The sequence below is a fragment of the Heterodontus francisci genome, chromosome 8 (genome assembly GCF_036365525.1).
Source record: "Heterodontus francisci isolate sHetFra1 chromosome 8, sHetFra1.hap1, whole genome shotgun sequence".
NCBI classification, from domain to species: Eukaryota; Metazoa; Chordata; class Chondrichthyes; order Heterodontiformes; family Heterodontidae; genus Heterodontus; species Heterodontus francisci.
Window position 1 is genome coordinate 8,399,252 of NC_090378.1, and position 26,824 is coordinate 8,426,075.

The 26,824-nt window shown below is 44.6% G+C and overlaps 1 protein-coding gene across 1 annotated transcript in view; it reads left to right on the plus strand.

Annotated features, from left to right (window-relative positions):
• Positions 1 to 16,271, plus strand: part of lpar3 (lysophosphatidic acid receptor 3) — a 104,480-nt gene extending 88,209 nt beyond the window's left edge. Inside the window, exon 4 of the mRNA XM_068036598.1 lies at positions 10,588 to 16,271. Within this exon, the coding sequence (XP_067892699.1) occupies positions 10,588 to 10,898 (311 nt within the window). The 3' untranslated portion in view covers positions 10,899 to 16,271. The remainder of the gene's footprint in view (positions 1 to 10,587) is intronic.
• The last annotated feature ends 10,553 nt before the right edge of the window (positions 16,272 to 26,824 follow it).

A 26,824-nucleotide genomic window follows, 5' to 3' on the forward strand; every position in this document is an offset into this window, starting at 1 on the left:
CGAGACGTCGCAGACAGTGACATTTCAGTGGATGAGGCTGTATTTGCACATGCGCTAGTACTGTGCCAACTCGTCATAGAGTCATAGAGTTATACAGCACAGAAACAGGCCCTTCGGCCCATCGTTGGTTGCGTTGTTGGCAAACACATATTTAATTAAAAACATAAATTGCTGGAAATACTCAGCAGGTCTCCCAGCATCTGTGGAGAGAGAAACAGAGTTAACGTTTCATGTTGATGACCTTTTGTCAGAACCATTCATACCCAGATTGACAAGCTGGGAGGCAGGTGGGCTGCCAAAATGGCTGGGGAACATGCCGGGATGGATGCCTGATGTGTTTCAGCCACTGTTGAAGTTTCCCGGAGGTGGCCGTCTGCTGGGTGAAGACTGTGCTTGTCAGTGGCAGCCATGCAATTGAGCCTGCTAAGGAACCAATTAATGGGAATTTTCCAGAGATTTTCAGATTTTTTGAGCGGTGCATAGGAAGAACGGAGCTTCAGAGCCTTTCCAGCCATAAGGAGGTGTGAGCACAGTCGCAGGTCAATCTTGGCTGCAATTAAGAGCCATTGCGGGCCGTACAGTGGGGGTGAGAGTGAATAAAGTGCGGCAGTGACAATCTGGAGGCTGGGTAAACTTGGCGAACACATCGGAGGCATAAAGATTGATGGGTCTGTCCGAGGTGCATCTTAAACATGCAGAGTAAGGGGAGTTTGAGGGCTTAGAGGTGAGCACTGCAAGTTACGATGGGTCTCATTTCCTCTTGCAGCTGCCATTGCGTTACCGCCACCCTTGTCTGGCCTGTCTTTCACTATCCTCAGCCTGTGCTGCCTCACCTTCAAATATGGCACCCCCTTCTCAGGTGCTGGGACTTTGCCATGCCCGCTCCCCGTTATTGGTCAGCTCCCACGCCTACTGTCTGTTAATTGGACGGCCCGAATAAAATTCCCTTTCGTCTTCTGCTGCCTGCCAGGGCAGACATGCACCTGCTTTTCAACCTGACTTTGGGTCTTCCTCCCCGGTGACAGAATTCCACCCTCTGTTTAATCTCTCATTGTAACGTAGTAATTCAGCAGCTTTCAAAAAAAACAAAATTCGCACAATAGCTTCGAATAGAGTTTGGTTTCCATTAAGTTTAGGGAACAGAGCAAAACACTGCCCAGCGCACAGTGTTGCAGTATGAAGAACATAAGAAGGAGGGACCTGGAGTAGGTTGTACGGCTCCTCGAGCATGCACTGCCATTAAATAAGATCACTGCTGATCTGCAACCTCAATTCCACTTTTGTGTTAGCTGTGTCTCAGTGGGTAAGCACTCTGAGTCTGGAGGTCGTGGGTTCAAGTTCCACTCCAGAGACCTCAACACAAGATCTAGACCGACGCTCCAGTGCAGTACTGAGGCAGAGCTGCACTGTCAGAGGTGCTGTCTTTCGGATGAGATGTTAAACGGAAGCCCCGTCTGCCCTCTCAGTTGTGAAAGATCCTGTGGCACTATTCTGAAGAAGAGCAGGGGAGTAGTCCCTAGTGTCTTGGCCAATATTTTATCAATGTTACAACAACAGTGGGCTGGATTTTATTTCGGTGGTGGACAAAACGATGGTGGTCTGCCCGTGCGGACCACACGTTGCGGAGCCACCGTGATATTAAACACGGCGGCTCCTTTAAATGGTGGGGGCAGACTGCCCCCTACCCGATGACGTGGAGGGGACGGGCGGTCCGTCCCCAGCAATGGCGTCAGCTGCCTTTGTGCAGGCGCTGATACCATTTTTAAACGGCTTGGAGACCTTCCATTTAATTAAAATTTTTACAGGAATACTGATTTTTAAAAAGTACATAAAGTGATCCTGACCCTCTCCCACCAACCCCCTCCCCAATTAGCATAGAAGTAATTGCCTGCCCTCTCCCCCCACTCCCCCCAAAACACTTACCTTGTGCTCCCGACCTTACCCCCTGCAAAGTTCATCAACTTTAAACTTTACCCCTTCCCACCACCTCCTAGACCAATTAAAATACTCTCATGCTGCTCCCCCCTCCCCCCCCCCCCCACACCCCGCACTGAGAAAATTACCCACTCCCCCCTCCCCACCAGAGTTCTGTCTCGGATTCCCCGACAGGGATCCGAAGGTGCAGGAGTGCCGGCCACCGGCATCAATATTACTCCGGGATGGATGGCGGGAGAGGGTAAGTAATCAATTCATTTATTTAAATAAATTTAAATATTTAAATGGGGCTCCCATCGCCGAGCAGCGGGGGCCACCACGAGGCCTCACCCCCATTGGCAATATCAGGCGTCAAGGCCCGTCGTGGGCCTCTGTTGGACGTGTTTCCGGGCAACCCCACTGCTAAGACCCCCGACATCGTAGGGGCTGTAAAATTCAGCCCAGTTTATCTGGTCATTATCACATTGCTGTTTGTGGGAGCTTGCTGTGCGCAAATTGGCTGCTGCATTTCATACATTACAACAATGCCTATACTTCAAAAGTACTTCATTGACTGTAAAGAACGTTGGGATGTCCTGAGGTTGTGAAAGGCACTACATAAATGCAAGTCTTCCTTTTCCCCCTCTTTTTCTTTCCTTCCCATTATTCCCTTAGTATCGAAAAATCTGTTGACCTCAGTCTTGAATATACTCATCGACTGAGCATCCACAGCTCCCTGGGGTAGAGAATTCCAAAGATTCACAACCCTCTGAGTGAAGGAATTTCTCCTCATCTCAGTCCTGAATGGCCGGACCCCTTATCCTGAGACTGTGTCCCCTTGTTCTAGATTCCCCAGTCAGGGGAAAACAATCTCTCAGCATCTACCCTGGCAAGTCATCTAAGAATTTTCTACATTTCAATGAGATCACCTCTCATTCTTCTGAATTGCAGGGAATATCGGTCTACTCAATCTATCCCCATAGGACAGCTCTCTCATCCAGGAATCAATCTAGTTTGTTGCACTCCCTCTAAGGCAAGTATGCCCTTCCTTAGGTAAGGAAACCAAAACCGTATACAATATTCCAGGTGCAGTCTCACCAAATCTCTATGTAATTGCAGCAAGACTTGCTAACGCTAATATTTCAACTCCCTTTCAGTTGCAATCTGAATTTTTTTTTCCTCAAAATAACTTTACATTGAGTGACGTGGGACAGAATTTTAATTGCCAAGGGGAAGTAGGCTCTGATGCAACATAAATGAGATGTGTGGAGTTCAAGCTGTTTGAAGACTTTTATTAAACAGCTAACTAATACGTACAGTACAGAGCTACTGATTTGCAGGACTTGCCTCTTGGTGTTACAGTAGCAGAGAGAGAGTGTGGCATGTAGTCACATGACTACATACTGGTTCTTGGCTCATTAGCATACTACGATCTTAAAGGTACATTACTCTTAAAGGCAATCATACAATAGGCTCAAGATCAGACACGGGGTTAAATAAAAGGCAAGTAATTTCCTCTTTATAATTGGGTTTGTTTTTCGAAACAAAATCAATGGAATTTCGAGATGAACAATCTTTAACCACCTCACCTGATACATTGATAGAAAATGTAGACATTCTAATTACTGTCTAGATACTGTCAGATCGCTTCCTATGGGAGCTTGCTGTGCACTATGGGTCCTGCTGGAACGTGTGCACTCAAGCATGTCTGTGCATGTCAGGCGAGGACAGGAGCTGGCTCAGACTCAATGTGCTTCACAGAGGCAGCATCTACAGCCAGCATGAAGAATGGTGAGGTACAGGGGTGGGTGTCTGTCACCTGTGGAACAAGAACCCAGTGTCTTCAGTCACTGCTGTAAATATAGTCAAATGCAGCAAGCCAATTTGCACACAGCAAGTTCCCACAAGCTGCAAAAGACCTAATGGTCTAGATAAACTGTTTTGGATGCTGCTTATTGGGGAAGACTGTTGGCCAGGACACCTAGACATCACTGCAGGAGTTCCTCAGGGTAGTGTCCTGGGCCCAACCATCTTCAGCTGTGACATCAATGACCTTCCTTCAATCATAAGGTCAGAAGTGGGGATGTTCGCTGATGATTGCACAATGTTCAGCACCATTCGCAGTCTTCAGCTACTGAAGCACTCCATGTAAAAATGCAGCAAGACCTGGACAATATCCAGGCTTAGGCTGTTAAGTGGCAAGTAATACTTGCACCACACAAGTGCCAGGCAAAGACCGTCTCCAACAAGAGAGAATACCATCGCTGAATCCCCCACAATCAATATCCTGGGGGTTACCATTGACCAGGAACTGAACTGGAGTAGCCATATAAATACCGTGGCTACAAGAGCAGGTCAGAGGATAGGAATCCTGCGGTGAGTAACTCACCTCCTGACTCCCCAAAGCCTGTCCACCATCTACAAGGCACAAGTCAGGAGTGTGATGGAATACTCTCCACTTGCCTGGATGGGTGCAGCTCCAACAACACTCAAGAAGCTCGACACCATTCAGGACAAAGCAGCCCGCTTGACTGGCACCCCATCCACGAACATTCACTCCCTCTACCACCGACGCAGAGTGGCAGCAGTGTGTACCATCTACAAGATGCACTGCAGAAACTCACCAAGGCTTCTTAGACAGTGCCTTCCAAGCCCTTGACCTCTACCAACTAGAAGGACAAGGGCAGCAAATGCATGGGAACACCACCTGCAAGTTCCCCTCCAAGTCACACACTATCCTGACTTGGAACTATATCGCCATTCCTTCACTGTCGCTGGGTCAAAATCCTGTAACTCCCTTCCTAACAGCACTATGGGTGTACCTACCCCACATGGACTACAGCGGTTCAAGAAGGCAGCTCACCACCACCTTCTGAAGGGCAATTAGGGATGGGCAATAAATGCTGGCCTGGCCAGGGATGCCCACATCCCATGAACGAATAAAAAAACCTGGAAAACATCTTTGCTCTTTGAACTGTGCCATGTGATCTTTTGCATCCACCTGAATAGGCAGACCCGCCTGACAGCACCTCCAACAGTGCAGCACTCCCTCAGTGCTGCATTGAAGTGCCAACCTGGATCATGTGCTCTTGTCCCTGGAGTGGGAAGAAAACAAGGGAGAAGATACATTTAGGGAATGCATGTTAACTCGAGAGAGTATTTAACAGAGATAATGCTATTTGATGATGGTGGAGTATTGTGTCCAATTCTGAGCATCGCACTTTGTCAAAAGATGTGAAGTCTTTCGGGAGGGTACAGACAAGATTTACAAGAATGGTTCCAGCAATGGGGGACTTCAGTTATGTGGATTGATTGGAGAAGCTGGGGCTGTTGTCCTTACAGAAGAGAAGGTTGAGAGGAGATTTGATAGAGGTGTTCAAAGCCATGAGGGGTCTGGACAGAGAAGACAGAGAGAAACTGTTCCCATTGACGGAAGGATCAAGAACCAAAAGATTTAAGGTGATTGGCAAAAGAACCAAAGGCGACATGAGGAAAAATGTTTTTACACAGCGAGTGCTTAGGATGTGGAATGCACTGCTTTGAGAGTGTGGTGGAGGCAGGTTCAATCAGGGTTTTCAAAAGGGAAGGGGAAAAAAATGCAGGACTACAGAGAAAGAGCAGGGGAGCAGGATTCAACCTAAATTGCTGTTGCAGAGATTCGGCACAGGCTCGATGGGCCAAATGGCCTCCTTCTGTGCTGTAACCGTTCAATGACTCAACATTTTAGGTTAATTTAGGCCATTACACACTTCAGCCCGGAGGCTGTAAGGATGTTGTTTCTGTAGAATAGCGAGTGATGCATAGGGATGTGTAATAATGGGTGTTAGGAAGCAAAATTGTAGGGTTAGTGGAACCAAGGAAACCCTTGTTTTTTTTTTAGAACCATTGGTCAGTTTAGCAATCTTAAAAAAAAAGAATGCTGCCAATGCAATGATATCACAGACAGAGTGCGGCTAACATGATTACTGGCACGTGTGTGAGCACTGCACTTGAAGCATGGTTAACCCTTATGCTCTGATCCTATCTGTAGCTCTCTACAGAAGTGGGGTTCAGATTGCTAAGTTTCTGAGCTACATTGTTCCAGAGACACTAAAAGGAAAGAAAGGCTTATATTTCTACGCTGCATCTGTCAGAATAGTAATTAAAACACATCACTAACTTGAAGTTAGTTTTGAAGTGCATACATGAAAGGATGTGAGATGCGTAAAGTTAAATTACAGCATTGAATAAAATGTCTCCTTTTTTTCCCCAAGGGATGGGAGGCTAAAGCTGATTCTGATTAGATTCTGTTATTCTGCCTTTGAATTATGTAAGAAATTTACAATAACAATTGATTTAATTTTAATGTTGTTTGAAGGTTTTCATGGTGAGAGCGGTGTTACGAAGGTGCTTCTACTTTTAATATTTTTTGAGGATTCATGTTCAAAAAGGGTCACTGGAAAAACACTTGGGAATTTGTTTAAAAACACTGACTGGAAGTCACACCTCTTAAGCTAAGTAAACAGCTGATAATCAGAGTTGCTTACAGAGAAGTGACATGTCTAAATTTATGGTGGTCAAGAGCTAGTTTTGTTTTTGGATATTATTTGGAGTTCAGTTGGGATGTAAGCCGGCTAAGAGAGAGAGGCTACCAGCTCACACTGTCCCACCTCTTTGAATAAGCCTGAGAATCCATTGTAAGAACTGGAGACACTGATGCAGCATTTCTCCTGAGAAGCTCCTGCAAGACTTTCTCTTGACATCTGCCAAACGAACTGCTTCTGAAAAGATCCCAGTGAATGGGAATGCGGATGGGATCTAATTGCTGATAGGTCATTACATGTTCTTGTTCTTGCTGCTATTGGTCAGCTAATTGTGTTCTGTGATAGCTTGGCACATGCTATTGTTCTTGCTGCTGATTGGTCAGCTATTATAAGTTGATACATACTGTTGTTCTTGGCTGCAGAGCAGATGGGGTGATGTGTTTCTTGTGGAGGGGTAGCCAGATATCGCTGATGTCTTGGGGGACTGGCATCTACCCAATAATGTGGAAAATTGCCCAGGTATGAAAACACAGTTTAGCCTCAACTGGAGTATTACCTCCATTTCTGGGCAGCACACTTTGGGAAGGATGTGAAGGTATTGGAGAGGGAGCAGAAAAGATTCATGAGAATGGTTCCGGAGATGGGAGACTTCAATTTCATGGATAGATTGACAAAGCTGGGGCTGTTCTCCTTAGGGATGAGAAGGTTGAGAGGAGATTTGATAGAGGTGTTCAAAACCATGAGGGTCTGGACAGAGAAGACAGAGAGAAACTGATCCCATTGGCGGAAGGATCAAGAAACAAAAGTCGCTGACTTAAGATGATTGGCAAAAGAACCAAAGGCGACATGAGGAGAAACATTTTTACACAGTGAGTGGTTAGGATGTGGAATGTACTGCCTGAGAGTGTGGTGCAGGAAGATTCAACCGTGGCTTTCAAAATGGGGTTGGATAAATATCTGAAGAGAAAAAATGTACAGGGCTACAGGGATAGAACAGAGGAATGGGACTGAATGGATTGCTCTACAGAGAGCCGGCATGGACTTGATGAGCCAAATGGCTTCCTTCTGTGCCGTAATGACTCTATAGCTGATAAGTTGTGAGGAACATTCACACCACACAAGTGTCAGGCAATGACCATTTCCAACAAGAGAGAGATTCTAACCATCTGCCCTTGACATTCAACAGCATTATCATCACTGAATCCCCCACCATCAACATCCTGAGGGTTATCATTGACCAGAAACTGAACTGGACCAGTCATATAAATAAAAGCAAAATACTGCGGATGCTGGAAATCTGAAATAAAAACAAGAAATGCTGGAACCACTCAGCAGGTCTGGCAGTATCTGTGGAAAGAGAAGCAGAGTTAACGTTTCAGGTCAGTGACCCTTCTTTGGCACTTGCAAATATTAGAAATGTCACAGCTTTGCTTATAACCTGTGACATTTTTAATATTTGTCAGTTCCGAAGAAGGGTCACTGACCTGAAACGTTAACTCTGCTTCTCTTTCCACAGATGCTGCCAGACCTGCTGAGTGGTTCCAGCATTTCTTGTTTTTATTGGACCAGTCATATACTGTGGCGACAAGAGAAGGTCAGAAGCTGGGAATTCTGTGGCGAGTAACTCACCTCCTGTCTCCCCAAAGCCTCTCCACCATCTACAAGGCACAGGTCAGGAGTGTGATGGAATTCTCTCCACTTGCCTGGATGGGTGCAGCTCCAACAACACTCAAGAATCTCGACACCATCCAGGACCAAGCAGCCCACTTGATCGGCACCCCATCCACCATTTTAAACATTCACTCCCTACACCACTGTCTTAGTGTGCACCATTTACAAGATGAACTGCAGCAACTCGCCAAGGTTCCTTTGACAGCACCTTCCAAACCCGTGAGCCCTACCACCTAAAAGGACAAGTGCAGTAGATGCAAGAGAACACCACCACCTGCAAATTCCCCTCTAAGCCACTCACTGTTCACTCACTGTTGCTGGGTCAAAGTCCTGGAACTCCCTCCCTAACAGCACTGTGGGTGTACCTACCCCACATGGACTGCAGCGGTTCAAGAAGGCAGCTCACCACCACCTTCTGAAGGGCGATTAGAAGTGGGCAATGTATTCTGGATTTGCCATCGCTGCTCACATCTCTTCCTAAATTTCTCCACCTCTCTGCCCAGCTATTCTCCTTTAAGACACTCCTTAAAACGTATCTCTTTGACCAAACTTTTGATCATCTGCCCTAATATCTCCTTATGTGCCTCGATGTCAAAAATGCCTGATTACACTCATGGTGAAGCACCTTGGGATGTCTTACTACATGAAAGAGACTATATTAATGAAAGTTGTTGGTGTATCTCAATGTGTGATCTACTCATGATGGGAATGAGTGAATTTCCAGAATCGTGCAGGCTCCAACCATTTACCTAGTGTACAGCTGTCAGTCTTTCTCAAGCACCACTTTGCAGCCCACTCCTCTATGATATACGGACCCTGCGCATCATAAGGTACACTTACACTACAGGTTTAGTGTTGGTACGAGATGGTATTGGCTCCGGCCCGATGTGTAGAGTTTGGTCCTGGACTGACTCCAGGGAGTCCCGCTCCACTTTGCTTGAATTAGGTGGAACCCTGACCCTAAATTAATGCTATAACAGTGACGTCCACGCAAAGTGAGACTGATTCACACCAGCGCATTTGTGCAAAAGCATCATTAACAAGTGAATCATGGATACTTGAATCTTGTTGGGTGAATTGTAAAAGTGGATGAATTTTAAATACATTTCGAAATCCTTCCTGGTGGTTACTTGGTTTTACAAAATTATTCTTCATGCCACAGAATAATTTAAACTGTGCCTTGAAGTACTCTGCTGTGAAATGCTAAATGCCGTACTAAGTTTTAGCTGTCTTTCCAACTTCAGATTAGGTAGTTAATATACAATGTCTAGGGCTACTCACTCACTCAACTGCATGAACGTCATTCCCATTAAGTGTGACATTTGATGCAAGTTTATCTTTATTGTTTGCCTTTGTTATTGAATAATTATGACAAACCTGCAGCCTCTTCTCCTGTACCTCAGCATCACATCTTCCAAATCCCAAAAGCTTAAATAATGAGGAAAGGTATATAGTCTAAGCCTGTATTGCCTTGAGTGATCTGAAGGGGTGATCTAACTGAGGTGTTTAAGATGATCAAAGGAGCTAATAGGGTAGATAGAGAGAAAGTAATTCCTCTGGTAGGAGATCCCAAAGCAAGGGCACATAATGTTTAGAAGGGTGATGTCAGGAAACACTTCTTCACACAAAGGCTGGTGGAAATCTGGAACTGTCTCCTACATAAACCTGTTGAAGCTGGGGTTCAGTTGAAAATTTCAAAACTGCGATTGATAGATCTCTGTTAGGCAACGGTTTTAAGGGTTACAAAACCGAGGCAAGTGCTAATTCTGTGCACTACACTTCAGGAAGGACGTGCAGAGGGTGAGGGTGCAGAGGAGATTTACTAGAACGGTACCAGGGATGAGGGACTTCTCTTATGTGGACTAGAGAAGCTGGGATTGTTCTTGTTAGAGCAGAGATTTAATAGAGGTGTTCAAAATCATGAATGGCTTTGATAGAGTAAATAAGGAGAAACTGTTTCCAGTGGCAGAGGGGTCGATAACTAGAGAACACAGAATTAAGGTCATTGACAAAAAAAAACCAGAGGCGATACGAGGAAAAAAGTACTGTTTATGCAGCACGTTATTTTGATCTGCAATGCCCTGGCTGAAAGGGTGGTGGAAGCAGATTTAATAATAACTTTCAAAAGAAAATGGAATAAAATGCTTGAAGGGGAGGACGTTTGCAATGCTATGGGGTAAAAGCAGGGCGAGTGAGACTATTTGGGTAGTTCTTTCAAAAAGCCAATATAAGCAAAATGGGCTGAATGGCCCCTTTGTACCCTGAATCATTCTATGATTCTACGATGAAGGTTTTAAATCTAAGTCCTTTTTTCTTTCAAATGTTGTGGAAGGTTGTGGTGGGTGGTGTTCTATTGGAATTCTGTTTGTCACAAAACGCTCCCTCCCTCCTAAAATTAATTCTGCAGGGAGATATGTGTACGGTGTTGGACTGAAGTATTAAGCATTACGCAAATTCTTATGTTGTATTTCTCTTTCAGGTGCTTTTATTTTTTGCTGGACTCCAGGCCTGATTGTGGTTCTTCTGGATGGTCTTCACTGTACCAGCTGCAAGGTGCTGGCTGTAAAGAAGTGGGTGCTTTTACTGGCTTTGATCAATTCCCTGATGAATCCAATCATTTACTCCTACAAGGATCATGAAATGTGGCAAGCTATGAAGCAGATGCTTTGTGTGGGCAGCAAGAACAAGGTTGAAACACAGCAGGATGCTTCCAAGTCCACTTCAACCAGGCACAGTGTCATCTCGGAAAATGCTGACTTGGCCAATAATCATTATCATAGGGGATTCTGAAGAGCCTGGTGTGTTAACAAACCAATTCACGCCAATGTGTTGCAGAGTTCATAGTGCTGTGGAGAGCTTCTCAATTCACTCGCAGGACATGTACAATTCCACTAGACTGAGAGACTGGTGTAAAACAGTGTTTTGCAATCACAGTTGAAATTTAGTATTATGCCATAGCTAAGTGGTGGAGAATTGATCGAGTTGCTGAATTGTACCAGGGACCTGTTTTGCTTCTTTAGAAATGAGTACACCTTTGTTTCTAAAAAGGACTTCTTAGTTTTAAGTCTTGTGTTGAACATTTCTCCGCACTGATGTGGTACACTCAGTCAGCATATGGGCTTGAAGCACACACTTGTGACTTTTATCACTGGGTGGGGTCAGATGCATTGCTTGTAAAAAGGTTACATTTTATTCAACTTGACAAAGATAGGGCCCATAAAGTGCTTCTCAAATATTTCAGTCACGCTGAGAAACACACTTGAAAATGATCCTGTGCATCTCAGGTCAATGTAAATGAAGAAAATATGTGGGACACAGCACCAGAGAGGTGTAGAAAGCATATAATAGTGAGGCACACAGAACCCACTGCTGGGTCAAGATCCCGCATTTCCCTACCTACCATCATTGAGGGAGCACCATTACTACGCAAACTGTAATGGTTCAAGAAGGAGGCCCACCATCACCTTCTCAATGGAACTAGAAATGGACAATAAATCTTGCCAGCAACGCCCACACCCCAAGAACAAATAAAAGAAAATTGTTTGCTGCCTCTGAGACTCGGCAAAATTGCATTTTCTGATCAACAATTGGGGCCGCACGTATTGAGTGCAAAAATTTATGGGATGTTTTGCTATGCCAAGTCACTTAGCTTAATGACATAAAAAGCATGTAACCTGCTATATGTGTAAAACTAAAAAAATGCAGGCTTGGGTTCATTTTTTATACTGGATACGGCAATGTCTATGTGATTAATTTTTATGTTATTCCATTGTACAAAATTAATTGTTGAATTTTAATCTGTTTGCAGCCAGTTCAGGCTGGTATATGAATGCAAAGTATTTTAAAGGTTTTTTTTCACTCATTAGCATATGCAAATCTACTTCATATAAAAAAATTACTTTCTGTTGCCAAAAGAGGCAAATGTTTGGAATAGAGCTATAGACGTTTAGGCAGAAGACAGAATGCAATGTCTAGTGGTAATATGACTGGACTAGTAATCCTGAAAATGCTGTAGAGGCATCACTTCAAATCCCATCACTGCAGTTGGTGGAATTAATTAATAAATCGGGAATAAAATGCGAGGCACTGTAATAGTGAGCCTGAAACTACCAGATACTCATCTGGTTTACTAATGTCCTTCAGGGAGGGAAATCTGCTATCCTTACTGAGTCTGGCCTACACGTGACATGAGTCCTGTAGCAATGTGGTCTTAATGGCCTCCTGAAATGCTGTAGCCTTGTATCAAACCCCTACAGAAAAGCTGAATAAGAATAAAAGTGGACGGACCACCTGGAAATGACAAAGGCAAAGGCCTCCTCACTAACCTTGGGGGAATAACAAAGCTGTCATGGGACAAAGATTTTTATCTTGTGATATTTAATCTCTTCTGCCCTATCACAACTTCCCTTTTGTTCTCTTCCCCACACCACCACCACCCATCCCCCCGCCTCCCCCTGTCTTCATTTGCTTAAAACCTAATTCTTTTCTAACCTTTGCCGGTTCCGATGAAAGGTCACAGACCTGAAACGTTAACTCTGCTTCTCTCTCCACAGATGCTGCCAGACCTGCTGAGTATTTCCAGCACTTTCTGTTTTTATTTCAGATTTCCAGTACCTGCAGTATTTTGCTTTTATTATGCAGTTAATGCATCAGGATTTAGTTGCAGTTAGATGATATGCATGTAACTTACAGTTCAGAGTATTCTTAGCCTGTGATCTCTCTCCGTACACCCACTGGGAACAGATTCGTGCTGGCCTGTCATTAATGGAGGATCAGTATTATCCTTCCCCACAGTTCATTGGAGTCACATACCTAAGAAGGGATGGGTACCTCACCCTGAGAGAACACTCCTGTATCACAATCTGATCAACACATACCACAGGCGGCCTCATATCAGTGACACCACAAGGCACAAAATATGAGCCACTCAAACATTGGCCCAGAGTTTGCGGGTACAAGGCATTGTTAGACTTGTTTTAAACATTTTTTAAACATCTTTTGCCCACAAAGATGATACAGTAGAAAGAGAGAAAGTAATTTTGCAAACTTGTTGGAAGTGCGAGTTGACGATGGCAAGTGAGAGCACCAGGATATCTGGGACCTCAGTGAATGACGGAATCAATAGAGTATCTCCTTAACCAATGAGATTTAAGGATTGAGAAATAAATAGAGGAAAGACTGAGATGAAGGGTGATCAGAGAGAATGAATTCATTGTGAAATCAGGTGCGGAAAGGGAAATAAAGAGAAGGGAAGAAAGAGGAGTAAATAAGACAAAAAGAAAAAGTAAGAGAAAAAATTTAAAATTTGTCATATGTTACGACTGGGTCAGGAAGGGGGTCTCAGGCTCCCCTTTTGCCCCTTTGCTGGTTTGGCCATAACAGGGTTTATCTCTTAAAACACAGTGATTTTAACTTACCACCTCAGTGAGTCTTTGCTCACTGCTCTCTAATTGTAATTGCAAATGAACCAATCAGACATGTTTTCTTAGGTTTAAACAAGAAAGATGTAAGTTTTTTTTATTCATTCATGGGATGTCACTGGCTAGGCCAGCATTTATTGCCCATCCCTAATTGCCCTTGAGAAGCTGGTGGTGAGCCACCTTCTTGAACCGCTGCTGTCCATGTGGGGTAGGTACACCCACAGTGCTGTTAGGGAGGGAGTTCCAGGATTTTGACCCAGTGACAGTGAAGGAATGGCAATATAGTTCCAAGTCAGGATGGTGTGTGACTTGGAGGGGAACTTGCAGGTGGTGGTTGTTCCCATGCATTTGCTGCCCTTGTCCTTCTAGGTGGTAGAGGTCGTGGGTTTGGAAGGTGCTGTCTAAGGTGCCTTGGTGCATTGCTGCAGTGCATCTTGTAGATGGTACACACTGCTGCCACTCTGCGTCGGTGGTGGAGGGAGTGAATGTTTGTAGTTGGGGTGCCAATCAAGCCAATTAACCTGATGACTCTAACTCGGTTAAAATTACTAAAATACGCGACACAACCACGCTAGCATTGATACGAGATAAATACACACACAAATAGATACATAGAAACATAGAAAATAGGAGCAGGAGTAGGCCATTCAGCCCTGCAATATAGAGGGGAAGAAAGAGTTGGGGGTGTGGTTAAAGTAGGATTTGTAATAAATGGAATTCAGTTACTGGGTGACAATGTCCTCAATTGAAGTTAAGATCTTGGAGTTCTCGCTGGGGCCCGGTGCACAATTTCAAGCTTGCTTTACTGGTACCAGAAGGCCGAAGATATGCTTGTCTGTAGTCTTGAAGCATAGAATCTACCACTGTGGCTTTCCTGGGACTTTTCTGGAGAGAGAGACAGAGAGAGAGGGAGACCTTCCTTCTCCTTTCTGTTCAAATTGCAGTCTGCTTTTTTCTGAGTGGCACAATTCAAAAAAGTCCCCAGTCTGGCTGGCAGGTAGGTCATGTCATCCTCTCTTTGTGTGAAACAGCAGCTTCTGGGAGGGTTGTTGATTTTAAAGTTTTCTAGACACTCTTGGTGGGGTGTGGAGTTCTGGCTCTTTCACAGACAAAGAAGGTTGATTAACATTATTGCCCAGACCAGTCTTGTTAATTGAATCAATGAGCACTCCCATTGTCTCTCTATGCAACTGTTTCTCAGAATGCAAATGTGCAAACATGCTGTTAGCTGGTTAGCTCTGTTTTTAAAAAAAAAGTTATGTGCAGTGTCCAGTAAAAAAGGTTCAAGTAATCCCATATGACAAAATTAATATGTTTCCATTTGACAGGCGTGATTTCCATCACACATATTTTAAAATTTAAAATGATTCACAACCGGATGGAATGAGATTCCACACTTCCAATTCAAAAGCAAAATACTGTGGTGCTGGAAATCTCAAATAAAAACAGAAAATGCTGGAATTACTCAAATTCTATCCAATGTTTCATCAGAACATTTGAAAGGTCCCAGAGCTGAAAAGTTGGGATGGATTTTAAGAAGCCGACAGGGGTCCCGCGCTAAGCCTAAAAGGTGAGCTTGGAGGATACCCTGCTGTATGTTACGGCATTCGGGCAATTAAAGAGAGGGTTTGCGTTTCCAAGAGCTGCCAGCCAATCAGAGAGCTGGCAGCTTAGCAGTCCCAGTAGTGCTACCATGAGCGGTGGCCACTGCTGGAACTGCAGCAGTCCATTGGACCCGGAGCAGCCATGGAGCTCTGGAAGGCAGGTACATGTGGCTGGGCTCAGCCAGGGCCAGTCAGGCTGGTCACAGCGAGGGGTGGGTAGTTGAGGGCAGCGGGGTGGGTGGTAGCACAGGGGCAGGCTTTGCTGCCAGGGATCCTTCGTGGACCATAGATTGCCGATGGTGGAGGGTCCCCTCCTCCCCTCCCCCCACCAGCCCACACAGAGGCCACCTAGAATTACTGAGCGGCCTCTTGATGTGACAGAGGGCCCCCAAGCCACTGGTAAAATGCCAGTGGCAGCGGGAAGAGGCCCTTAAGTGGCCAGGGCCTCAATTGGCCTCTGGGTAGGAGGCTTTCCTCGGCCTTTCCCACCCCAGACTAAGTTGAATGGCATTGGGAATATGACGGACACTCCACCCCTGCCTTCCCTTGCAATTTTATCGCCCCTTCTACCACCCTGCTGTCCCTAGAGGGCTTATAAAATTCAGCCAGTTAAATCTGTTCCACACTTATAATTGTTCACTTTCTGAGCAAGAGAGGTTGATTGGCAGTCATTAACAATTACTATGTCATAAAAAGGGTATTTGTGCTGTTAATTACTAGAAATGATTTTCCTGGAACAAGTGTAATGAGTAATTAAAGCCAAAATGCTGCAGATTCATGAAACCCATGATGGGGGTTAATGGCGAGATGCCGTTTTCCTGAAGTTGATTGTGGAGCCGTACAATTGACAAGTAACTTGTGGCATTCAGCAATTCACGGAGTATCTCTTCCTCTCCACAACTTGCAGATTAATAATGGCGAGTTTCGTTCAGTGGCTTTATCATTGTTTTCAGAAAAATCTGGGCCTTTGTCTCGTTAATCTAATCAGGGCAGTGAAACTTTAAGCTTTCTACTCTTTGATCTGTTTCAAAGTGTACAGATGGATTTTTGCTTAAAGGTCTGATTCTTAGGTTGTTTTATTTTTAATCACGTAACGTTTGTGCATTCTGAATGTTTTGTCTGAAAGCTGGCTTTCTAATAAAGATCATCTGTGTTCTTTTTGTGTCTTTTCGTCGTCATGTCAATTGAAAATAATTTGTGTGTCAATTAAGATGCGGCTTTTGCAGTGTGACAGCGGCTTTGAATTAAGACTGGGTGACTCAGTGAGTTGGGAGAGTGATTATCAATCTATGAACCAAGGAAAACATTCGAGCTATTTTCTGCAAGGGCTTTTCAGCTCCCTAAGTACCAGACAGAAGAGCTATGAGAATTTATTTAATGAGCTCGAGCTCTTCCACCTTTTGGAGATAAATCAGAGGGGACCTTTAGAGAGACAGATAGGCTACTTAATGGGGGAGAGAAAGAAGGTGGAAACAAATATTTTGAGATATGTCACGGATGTGGGACAAGAGGATGCCGTTCAGAGCTGTGAAGGTCAAATTTAGGGTCAAGCACGCAAAATAGTTATTTATGTGAAGTATCAGCCCTGGAATACCTTACCTGAAAGAGTGGATTTGGCCAGAATGCTGGATTCAGTTAAAGCATCATACAATGCAGAAGGAGGCCATTCAGCCCATTGTGCCTGTTCCAGCTCTTTGAAAGAGCTATCCAATTGAACCTCACACCCCCCTGCTACCCCCACACCCATGACCCTGCAAATGAGTCCTCTTGAAGTACGTGTCCAATTGCCTTTTGAAAGTTCCTATTGAATCTGATTCCATCATCCTTTCAGGTAGTGCATTCCAGATCTTAACAAATATTCTCCTAGAATCATACAAACTTACATCACAGAATGAGGCCATTCAGCCCATCATATCCGTACCAGCCGACAAGGAGCCATCTAGCCTAGTCCCACTTTCCAGCTCTTGGTCCATCGATCTGGAGGTTGCGGCATTTCAAGTGCATATCCAAATACTTCTTAAGGGTTTCTGCCTCTACCTCCCCTTCATGCAATGAGTTCTATATCCTCACCATCCTCAGGTTATGGACCACTCAACAAGGGGAATAAGGCCTTCCTATCCATTCTATCTAGACCCCTCATAATTTTGTACACTTTAATTAGGTCTCCCCTCAGCCTCCTCTGGTCCAAGGAAAACAACCCTAGCCTATGTAAACTTCCCTCATAACTAAAATTCTCCAGTCCAAGCAACATTCTCCTAAATCTCCTCTGTGCCCTCATCCACGTCTTTCCTATAGTTCTGTGAGCAGAACTGCATGCAGTACTCCAGCTGTGACCTACCTAGTGTCTTCACCATAAGGAGAAACATCACCTCTGTCGGGCTCACCTCAATTTCATGGCTATCTAAGCATGCTGCCTACTGAAACATCTGCAGGACTGTCCAATGCAAGCTCAGAGAGATGCAAGACACTTGGCTAAATCAGAAAGCAGACATACTCCAGTCATCTGTCGACCACAAAGACTGGAAGAGATTCTACAATGCTCTGAAATGTGTCCACGGGCCCCAGTCTACTGGTTCATCACAATCCTCATGGCCGACAGGTCAACACTGCTCACAGAAAAAGCCCAAATTCTAGAAAGGTGGGCAGAGCACTTTAACCACATCCTCAATCGGCCTTCATCCATAATGAAACAACAATCAACAGGCTGCCACAGGTTGCCATCAACTGTTCTCTTGATGACCTTCCTTAGCTGTTAGAAATTGCAAAAGTTGTGAAACTCCTGTCTAGTGGCAAAGCTCCAGGAACTGATTCTATCCCAGCTGAGGTCTACAAGGCTGGAGGGTAATGCCTGGTCAAGAAGTTCACTGAACTCCTTCAGTCTGTGTGGAAGCAAGGAACCATCCCATAAGAATACAAAGATGCCTCCGTTGTTCACCTGTACAAGCAGAAAGGAGCTCGTCAATCTTGCAACAATCACAAAGGAATCTCACTTCTCTCCATCGCCGGCAAAATCTACATCAAAGTCCTTCTGAACCACTTTGTGCAACATCTTGACCAGGATCTGCTGCCAGAAAGTCAGTGTGGTTTCAGAACAGGACGAGGAACCGCTGATATGATGTTTGCAGTTAGCCAGTTCTAGGTGAAATGCCAAGAACAGAACGTGGACCTCTGCGCCACATTTGTTGACCTGACCAAGGCGTTCAACACAGTCAATCGAGAGGGCCTTGGGAAGGTAATGGCGAAATTTGGCTGCCCAGAGAAATTCATCACACTGGTTTGACACTTCCATAACGGCATGCTCGTGCTGGATGATAGTGAGTCTTCTGACCCATTTCCAGTCACTAATGGAGTTAAGCAAGGTTGCGTGTTAGCACCAACCTTCTTCAGCATGCTTTTCTCTACCATACTCTCCAATGCCTTCCATGATGGTGATTCTGGCATTGAAATCAGATATCGCACAGACAGGAAGCTGCTCAATCTGAGACGACTCCAGGCAAATCCAAGGTCTCCAAAGACATTTGAATTTTTTAAATCATTCATGGGATGTGGGCATCGCTGGCAAGGCCAGCATTTATTGTTCATCCTGAATTGCCCTTGAGAAGGTGGTGAGCAGTTTGATACAACTGTGTGGCTTGCTGGGCCATTGCAGAGGGCAGTTAAGAGTCAACCACGTACTTTGTGATTTCCTGTTTGCTGATGACTGTGCACTAGTTGCCCATTCAGAGCTGGACATGCAATGTAGCATGGACTTGTTCTCCAATGCATGTGAAAACTTCGGCCTTATGAGCAGCGCAAAGAAAACCGAAGTAATGTACCAGCCTACTCCAGGAAAGCCCTAACCCGAGTCCAAGGTTATAGTCCGTGACCAGAACCTGTCTGCGATGGATAAGTTCACCTATCTCGGCAGCACACCCCCTTGAGTCTATATTACTGATGAGACACATGCCAGAATTGCCAAAGCAAGTGTAGCCTTCAGCAGACTTCAAACATCAGTCTGGGAACAAAGAGGAGTTAGTCTGCCTACCAAGCTGAATGTCTATAGAGCAATAGTCCTGCCCACTCTGCTCTACGCATGCGAGACTTGGACTGTGTACCAGCGTCATGCCAAGAAGCTCAACCACTTTCACTTGAGCTGCCTTCGGAAGCTTCGAAAGATCAGATGGCAGGGCAAAATACCTGCCAAGTATCCACACCATATTGAAACAGTCACAACTGAGTTGGGCTGTTCATGTAGCCAGAATACCTGACACTCGCTTACCAAAGTGAATATTCTATGGAGAGCTTGAGCCTGGGGTGCGCTCTCACTCGGTCAAAGGAAGCGCTACAAGGACACTCTGAAGGCTTCGTTTAGGAGTTTTGATATTGGCCCCGAGTCCTGGGAGACACTCGCCCAGGATCGCTGCACCTGACACAACCAAATAAAAAAAGCCTCCTTCGAAAGCAAGCCCATATCAGAGGCAGAGAGAAAATACAAGGAGGGGAAATCCCGAGCCAGCAGCTCATCCAAAGCTCAGTCGTCTGCAGTATCCTGCCTTAGCTGCAGCAGAACCTTCCGGACTAGATCGGCCTTAGCAGTCACCTACGTACCCACCAGAAGCCTACCAAACACCCCAGGTGATGTACATGGTCATCTTTACCTCAAAGGACAAACAACACTACTGTTTTGTATAGTTCCAGCATAACCTCCCTGCTCTTATATTCTATGTCTCGGCTAATAAAGTGAGGTATCCCATACGCCTTCTTGACCACCTTATCTACCTGTCCAGCTACCTTCAGGAATCTGTGGACATGCACTCCAAGGTCCCTCTGTTCTTCTACACTTCTCAGTATCATACAATTTATTGCATATTCCCCGGCCTTGTTAGCCTTCCCCAAATGCATTATGGCACACTTTTCGGGACTGAACTCCATTTGCCACTGTTCTGCTCATTTGACCAATCCATTGATATCTTCCTGCATTCTACAGCTTTCTTCTTCAATATCAACCACACGGCCAATTTTTGTATTGTCTGCACACTTCTTAATCATATCCCCTACTGTCAACTCCAGATCATTGATATATACCACAAAAAGCAAGAGTCCTGCAGAACAGCTTTCCAGTCACAAAAATACCGATTGACCCCTCATTTCTTCTCTCGTTCTCTTTAAATTATTTTGAATCTATTACCTCTGCCTAATGACATATTTGTAAGAAGAAACTGTTTCCCCCTCCTTGCGCTATTAAAACCACAATGGGAAGAAATGACAGTAATCTGGAAGGATGAGATTAAATAGGTTGAAATTGCTTTACCATCTGAGTGTAGGTGTTAATTCTGCTCAGTTGGGAATGTGCTTTTACCTTTGAATTGCGGGTTCAAACCCCACTCCAGGGCTTGCATAGACAACCTGAATTAACTTAGGAAGAGGAGGACCCATCAGCCCCTCAAATCTGTTCTGCCACTCAGTTAGATCGTGGCTGATCAGTATTTTTTAAATATTCTTTCATGGGATGCGGGTGTCACTGACGATGCCAGCATTTGTTGCCCATCCCTAATTGGCCCTGACAGCTGAGTGACTTGCTAGGCCATTTCAGAGGGCAGTTAAGAGTCAACCACATTGCTGTGGGTCTGGAGTCACATGTCTGGAGGCCAGACCAGGTCAGGATGGCAGATTTCCTTCCCAAAAGGACATTAGTGAACCAGTTGGGTTTTTATGACAATCGTTACTGAGACTGGCTTTCAATACCAGATCTTTTTGATTAATTGCACTTATTATTTAATTGCATTTAAATTCCACCAGCGACTGGGGTGCGATTTGAACTCATGCCACCGCAGTATTAGCGTGGGCCTTGGGATTCCTAGTTCAGTGACATTACCACAGTGCCACCATCTCCCCCTATCTTAATCCCATACGAACATATGAATTAGGAGCAGGAATAGGCCACTCGGCCCCTCGAGCCTGCTCCGCCATTCAGTAAGTTCATGGCTGAACTGATTACTCCACATTTCCACCTACCCCCGATAACCTTCCACCTCCTTGCCTATTAGTAGGCAATTAACGAGAAACATTTTTACCCAGAGAGTGGGTAATTTAAAGGGAAGCTGGATAAACACATGAGGGAGAAAGGAATAGAAGGATGTGCCAAAGAGGGTGAGGTGAAGTCAGATGGGAGGAGGCTTGTGTAGAGCACATGCGTAAGTATAACAGGCTGAATTTGTGATAGAGTGAATCAAACAGACAGAATGGCCTGTTTCTGTGCTGTAGATGTGATGTAATTCGATGCCACAATATTGCAAAAGATATATAAGGGAAAATTTGACAAGATCCCATACTGTTGCACATAGTCAGTGCACATTGTAATATTGCAGGGTCAAGGTGAGGCTCATGATAGATGCTAATGCTTTGGAAGCATGTGCAGGGATCTCATTAAACTTCCTCGATAATCTCTGCACTCCTAAATATTTTAAAAATTTGGATGGAAGTGATGCCCAAGAGGTTTCCACCATGTGTCCTGTTGGCAGGAAATGAAAAGCAATAAGTATACTTTGATTAGCTGCAGGTTCTAAGAATGATTAAACCAAAGAGAAGTTCAGTCATCCTTTCCAAATTTCTACCCTTGTATAGTTCATTTCCAAACATGCAAGTACAGGAACATAGAAATTTCTAGACAAATAAGGACAAAAGTCCATGCCTTCTCCCAGCCTGGTATTCACGTGATACAACAGTAATAGAGTTGCCGAATAAATCTAATCCATCTCTATCAATTAGCAGACAACAGACCCAAAAATGAGGTGAGAAAATCTCAGGGGTGGAGAGCTTTGGGAACCATTGTTTCTCCCATTGGTTGGCATCCTTCCATCTATGAAAGATGATGGACACGCAGCAAACAATCCATTTAGGTGGGGTGTCCTCTCTTGGTGCATCTTTGCCGATGGCTGTGAAGGCCAATCATTGACAGGCAGGTTCTGCCACAGAAGTGCCTCATGTGAAGCTGCCAAATACATTGTGAATTGTTATTTTTGACATTGGCACCTGTTGCCAAGCTGCTGTACAAAGAACAAAGAAAATTACAGCACAGGAACAGGCCCTTCGGCCCTCCAAGCCTACGCCCATCCAAATCCTCTATCTAAACCTGTCGCCTATTTTCTAAGGGTCTGTATCTCTTTACTTCCTGCCCATTCATGTATCTGTCTAGATACATCTTAAAAGACGCTATCGTGCCCGCGTCTACCACCTCCGCTGGCAATGCGTTCCATGCACCCACCACCCACCGGTCATCGTGATAGTGCACACAAGTGCACAGGATGTGTTACCATTTCCCACCTTCGCCAGCTAGTGCCCCCCAGGTGCGATAGTTAACATACTAACATGTGAATTAGGAGCCGAAGTAGGCCATTTGGCCCCTCTAGTCTGCTCCGTCATTCAATAAGATCATGGCTGATCTGTTTGTGTCTCGAATTCCACACTCCCATCTACCCCTAATACCTTTGATTCCCTTGCCTAACAAGAATCTATCTACCTCCACCTTAAAAATATTTAATGTCCCTGCCTCCGCCACCTTCTGAGGCAGACAGTACCAAAGTCGCACAACCCTCTGAGGGAAAAAAATTCTCCTCGTCTCTGTCCTAAAAGGGCGACCCCTAATTTTAAAACAGTGCCCCCGAGTTCAGGACTCACCCTCAAGAGGAAACATCCTTTCCACATCCACCTTGTCAAGATCTTTCAGGATCTTATATACTTCAATCAAGTCTCCCCTCACTCTTCTAGACTCCAGCGAAAACAAGCCCAGTCTGTCCAACCTTTCCTCATAAGACAACCCGTTCATTCCTGGTATCAATCTAGTAAACCTCCTCTGAACAGCCTCCAATGCATTTACATCCTTCCTTAAATAAAGAGATCAAAACTGCACACAGTATTCGAGATGTGGTCTCACCAATACCCTGTATAACTGAAGCATAACATCCTTACTTTTATTTTTGATTCCCCTCGAAATAAAGGATAGCATTCCATTAGCCTTCTTTATTATCTGCTATACCTGCATACTAACTTGATGTATCTCCTGCACTAGAATACCGAGATCCCTCTGCACCTCGGAATTCTGCAGTCGTTCTCTGTTTAAGTAATACTCTGCTTTTTTATTCTTCCTGCCAAAGTGAACAACTTCACATTTTCGCACATTATACTCCATCTGCCAGATTTCTGCCCATTCACTCAACCTATCAATATCGGTCTGTAACTTCCTTATGTCCTCTTCATAACATATTTTCCGACCTATCTTTGTGTCATCTGCAAATTTAGCGAGCATGCCATCACTCCCCTCATCTAAGTCATTGATATAAATTGTAAAAAGTTGAGGCCCCAACACAGACCCCTGCGGGACTCAACTCGTCACATCCTGCCAATCAGAAAAAGATCCATTTATGCATACTCTCTGTTTTCTGCCAGCCAGCCAAACTTCTATCCATGCTTATATGTTACCCCCTACACCATGAGCTCCTACTTTGCACAATAACCTTTTATGTGGCACCTTTTCAAATGCCTTCTGCAAATCCAAGTACAGTGCGTCAATGGGCTCCCCTTTATCCACAGCGCATGTTACTTCTTCAAAGAACTCATATAAATTGGTTAAACATGATTTCCCTTTCACAAAACCATGCTAACTATTCCCAATTACCTTGACAATAAAAACAAAACACTGCGGATGCTGGAAATCTGAAATAAAAACAAGAAATGCTGGAACCACTCAGCAGGTCTGGCAGCATCTGTGGAAAGAGAAGCAGAGTTACCGTTTCGGATCAGTGACCCTTCATCAGATTACCTTGAGCTTTTCTAAGTGTCCAGCTACAACCTCCTTAATGATCGATTCTAACACCTTTCCCATGACAGACTTCAAGCTAACTAGTCTACTGACCTGTTTTCTGCCTCCTCCCCTTCTTGAACAGAGGGGTTATATTTGCCACTTTCCAGTCTGATGGAATCTAGTGAATTTTGAAAAATTAACACCAACACATCTACTACCTCATTAGCCACCTCTTTTAACACCCTAGGATGAAGTCCATCAGGACCTGGGGACTTGTCAGTCCACAGCTCCATTAGTTTACTCAGTACCACTTCCCTGGTAATTGTAATTTCAGCAAGTTCCTCTCTTCCTTCCACCACCTGATTTACAGCTGTTACTGGAATGTTTTTTTGTATCCTCTATAGTGAAGATAGAAACAAAATATTTGTTCATTTCATCCACCATTTCCTTATTATCTACTATTAACTCCTCATTCTCACTCTCTAGAGGACCAACACTCACTTTACTTATTCTTTTTCTTTTTAAATATCTGTAGATACTCTTATTATCCATTTTTACATTTCTATCTAGCTTCCTCTCATACTCTAACTTCTTTCTCCTGATTAAGCTTTTTGTCATTCTCTGCCATTATTTATATTCTGACCAATCATCTGACCTGCCACTCATCTTTGCACAATTATATGCCTTTTCCTTAAGTTTGATGCTTTCCTTAACTTCTTGGGTTAACCACAGATGGTGGGTCCTGCCCCTAGAATTTTTCTTTACAACCTTTGGTCTCCTTGTCTCAAGAGACAATGGGTAAGTGCCGGGAGGTGGTCAGTGGTTTGTGAAGCAGTGCCTGGAGTGGCTATAAAGGCCAATTCCAGAGTGACAGACTCTTCCACTGGTGCTGGAGATAAAATTGGTTGTCGGGGCTGTTACACAGTTGGCTCTAGGAATATACTTATTCTGAGTATTCTGAAATATCCTCTTAAATGTCTGCCACTGCTTCTCTATTGAGCTATCTCCAAGCCCAGTAACCCAGTTCACTTCAGCTCAGCTTCCATGCCCACATAATTGCCCTTATTCATGTTTAAAATAATAGTCTTAGACCCACTCTTCTCTCTTTCAAACTAGATGTAAAATTCAATCATATTGTGATCACTGCTGCCTAGAGGTGCCTTTACTCTGAGGTCATTAATTAATCCTGTCACATTACACAATGCCAAGTCTAATGTAACCTGCTCTCTGGTTGGTTCCAGAACCTGCTGCTCCAAGAAACTATCACAAAAGCATTCTTATCGAGGCTACTATTGCCAATCTGATTTTCCCAGTTTTGTATTGTATTGTTCTCGCCATAATTCCAAAGGACCATAGGCATCGTGGGCGGCACAGTGGCGCAGTGGTTAGCACCGCAGCCTCACAGCTCCAGGGACCCGGGTTCAATTCTGGGTACTGCCTGTGCGGAGTTTGCAAGTTCTCCCTGTGTCTGCGTGGGTTTTCTCCGGGTGCTCCGGTTTCCTCCCACAAGCCAAAAGACTTGCAGGTTGGTAGGTAAATTGGCCATTATAAATTGTCACTAGTATAGGTAGGTGGTAGGGAAATACAGGGACAGGTGGGGATGTTTGGTAGGAATATGGGATTAGTGTAGGATTAGTATAAATGGGTGGTTGATGGTCGGCACAGACTCGGTGGGCCGAAGGGCCTGTTTCAGTGCTGTATCTCGATAAAAAAAATCTCTGCCCAGTACAGAGACAGTTGGTGATGTATAGCTTGAGGGTCACCACTCCTCAAGCATGGGGCAAGGTGAGGAGGCAGGCCTCCATGAACTACCACAGCTGGTACGGGGATTTAACCCATGCTGTTGACTTATTTCTGTACTCTTTTGGGCCTCCTTATCTCGAAAGACAATGGATATGCGCCTGGAGGTGGTCAGTGGTTTGTGAAGCAGCGCCTGGAGTGGCTATAAAGGCCAATTCTGGAGTGACAGACTCTTCCACAGGTGCTGCAGAGAAATTTGTTTGTCGGGGCTGTTGCACAGTTGGCTCTCCCCTTGCGCCTCTGTCTTTTTTCCTGCCAACTACTAAGTCTCTTCGACTTGCCACAATTTAGCCCTGTCTTTATGGCTGCCCGCCAGCTCTATACACTAGCTATCTAAACAACTGAGCTAACTGACCTCCCCACCCTCCCATTTTCCAGTTTACATGTAGATTAAAATCACCCATGATTATTGCCATGCCTTTATCACAAGCACCAAATATTTCTTTTTGCATACTTCATCCTACATTGTGATTACTGTTCGGGGGCCTGTAGACCAGTCCCACTAGTGACTTCTTTCCCCTACTATTCCTCATCTTCACCCAAACCGATTCTACAACCTGATCTCCTGAACCAAGGTCATCTCTAACTATTGTACCAATGCCATCCTTGATTAACCATGCTACCCCTCCACCTTTGCCTCGCTTCCTATTCTCTTGAATGTCATATACCCCTCAATATTCAGGACCCAATCCTTGTCATCCTGCAGCCACGTCTCCATAATGGCTATCAGATCATATTTACTTCAATGTGCGCTATCAGTTCATCTACTTTGTTATGAATGCTATGTGCATTCTGATACAGAGCCTTTAGTTTTGTTTTTTTCTTATCTTTGTAACACCTAGTCTTGACTGTTGGCATTTTCTGAGATTTTTTCTCTCTGTCCCTTCCTGCCATAACTAGGACCCATGCGGGTACCCACAGCAACATCTTTCATTTGAGGGAACTCAACTTGAGTGGAGTTGAAGGAGAAGTTGTTCAATGTGAGAACAAGTTCAGCCAGGCGGAGGAGGGTGGTGGTGGATGGGGACTGGTTGGGCCTCTGTTCAATGAAGAAATGAAGAGCCCTTAGGTGTAGAAAGATTGGATGTCCATAGTGAAGAGGAGGCCATTTGA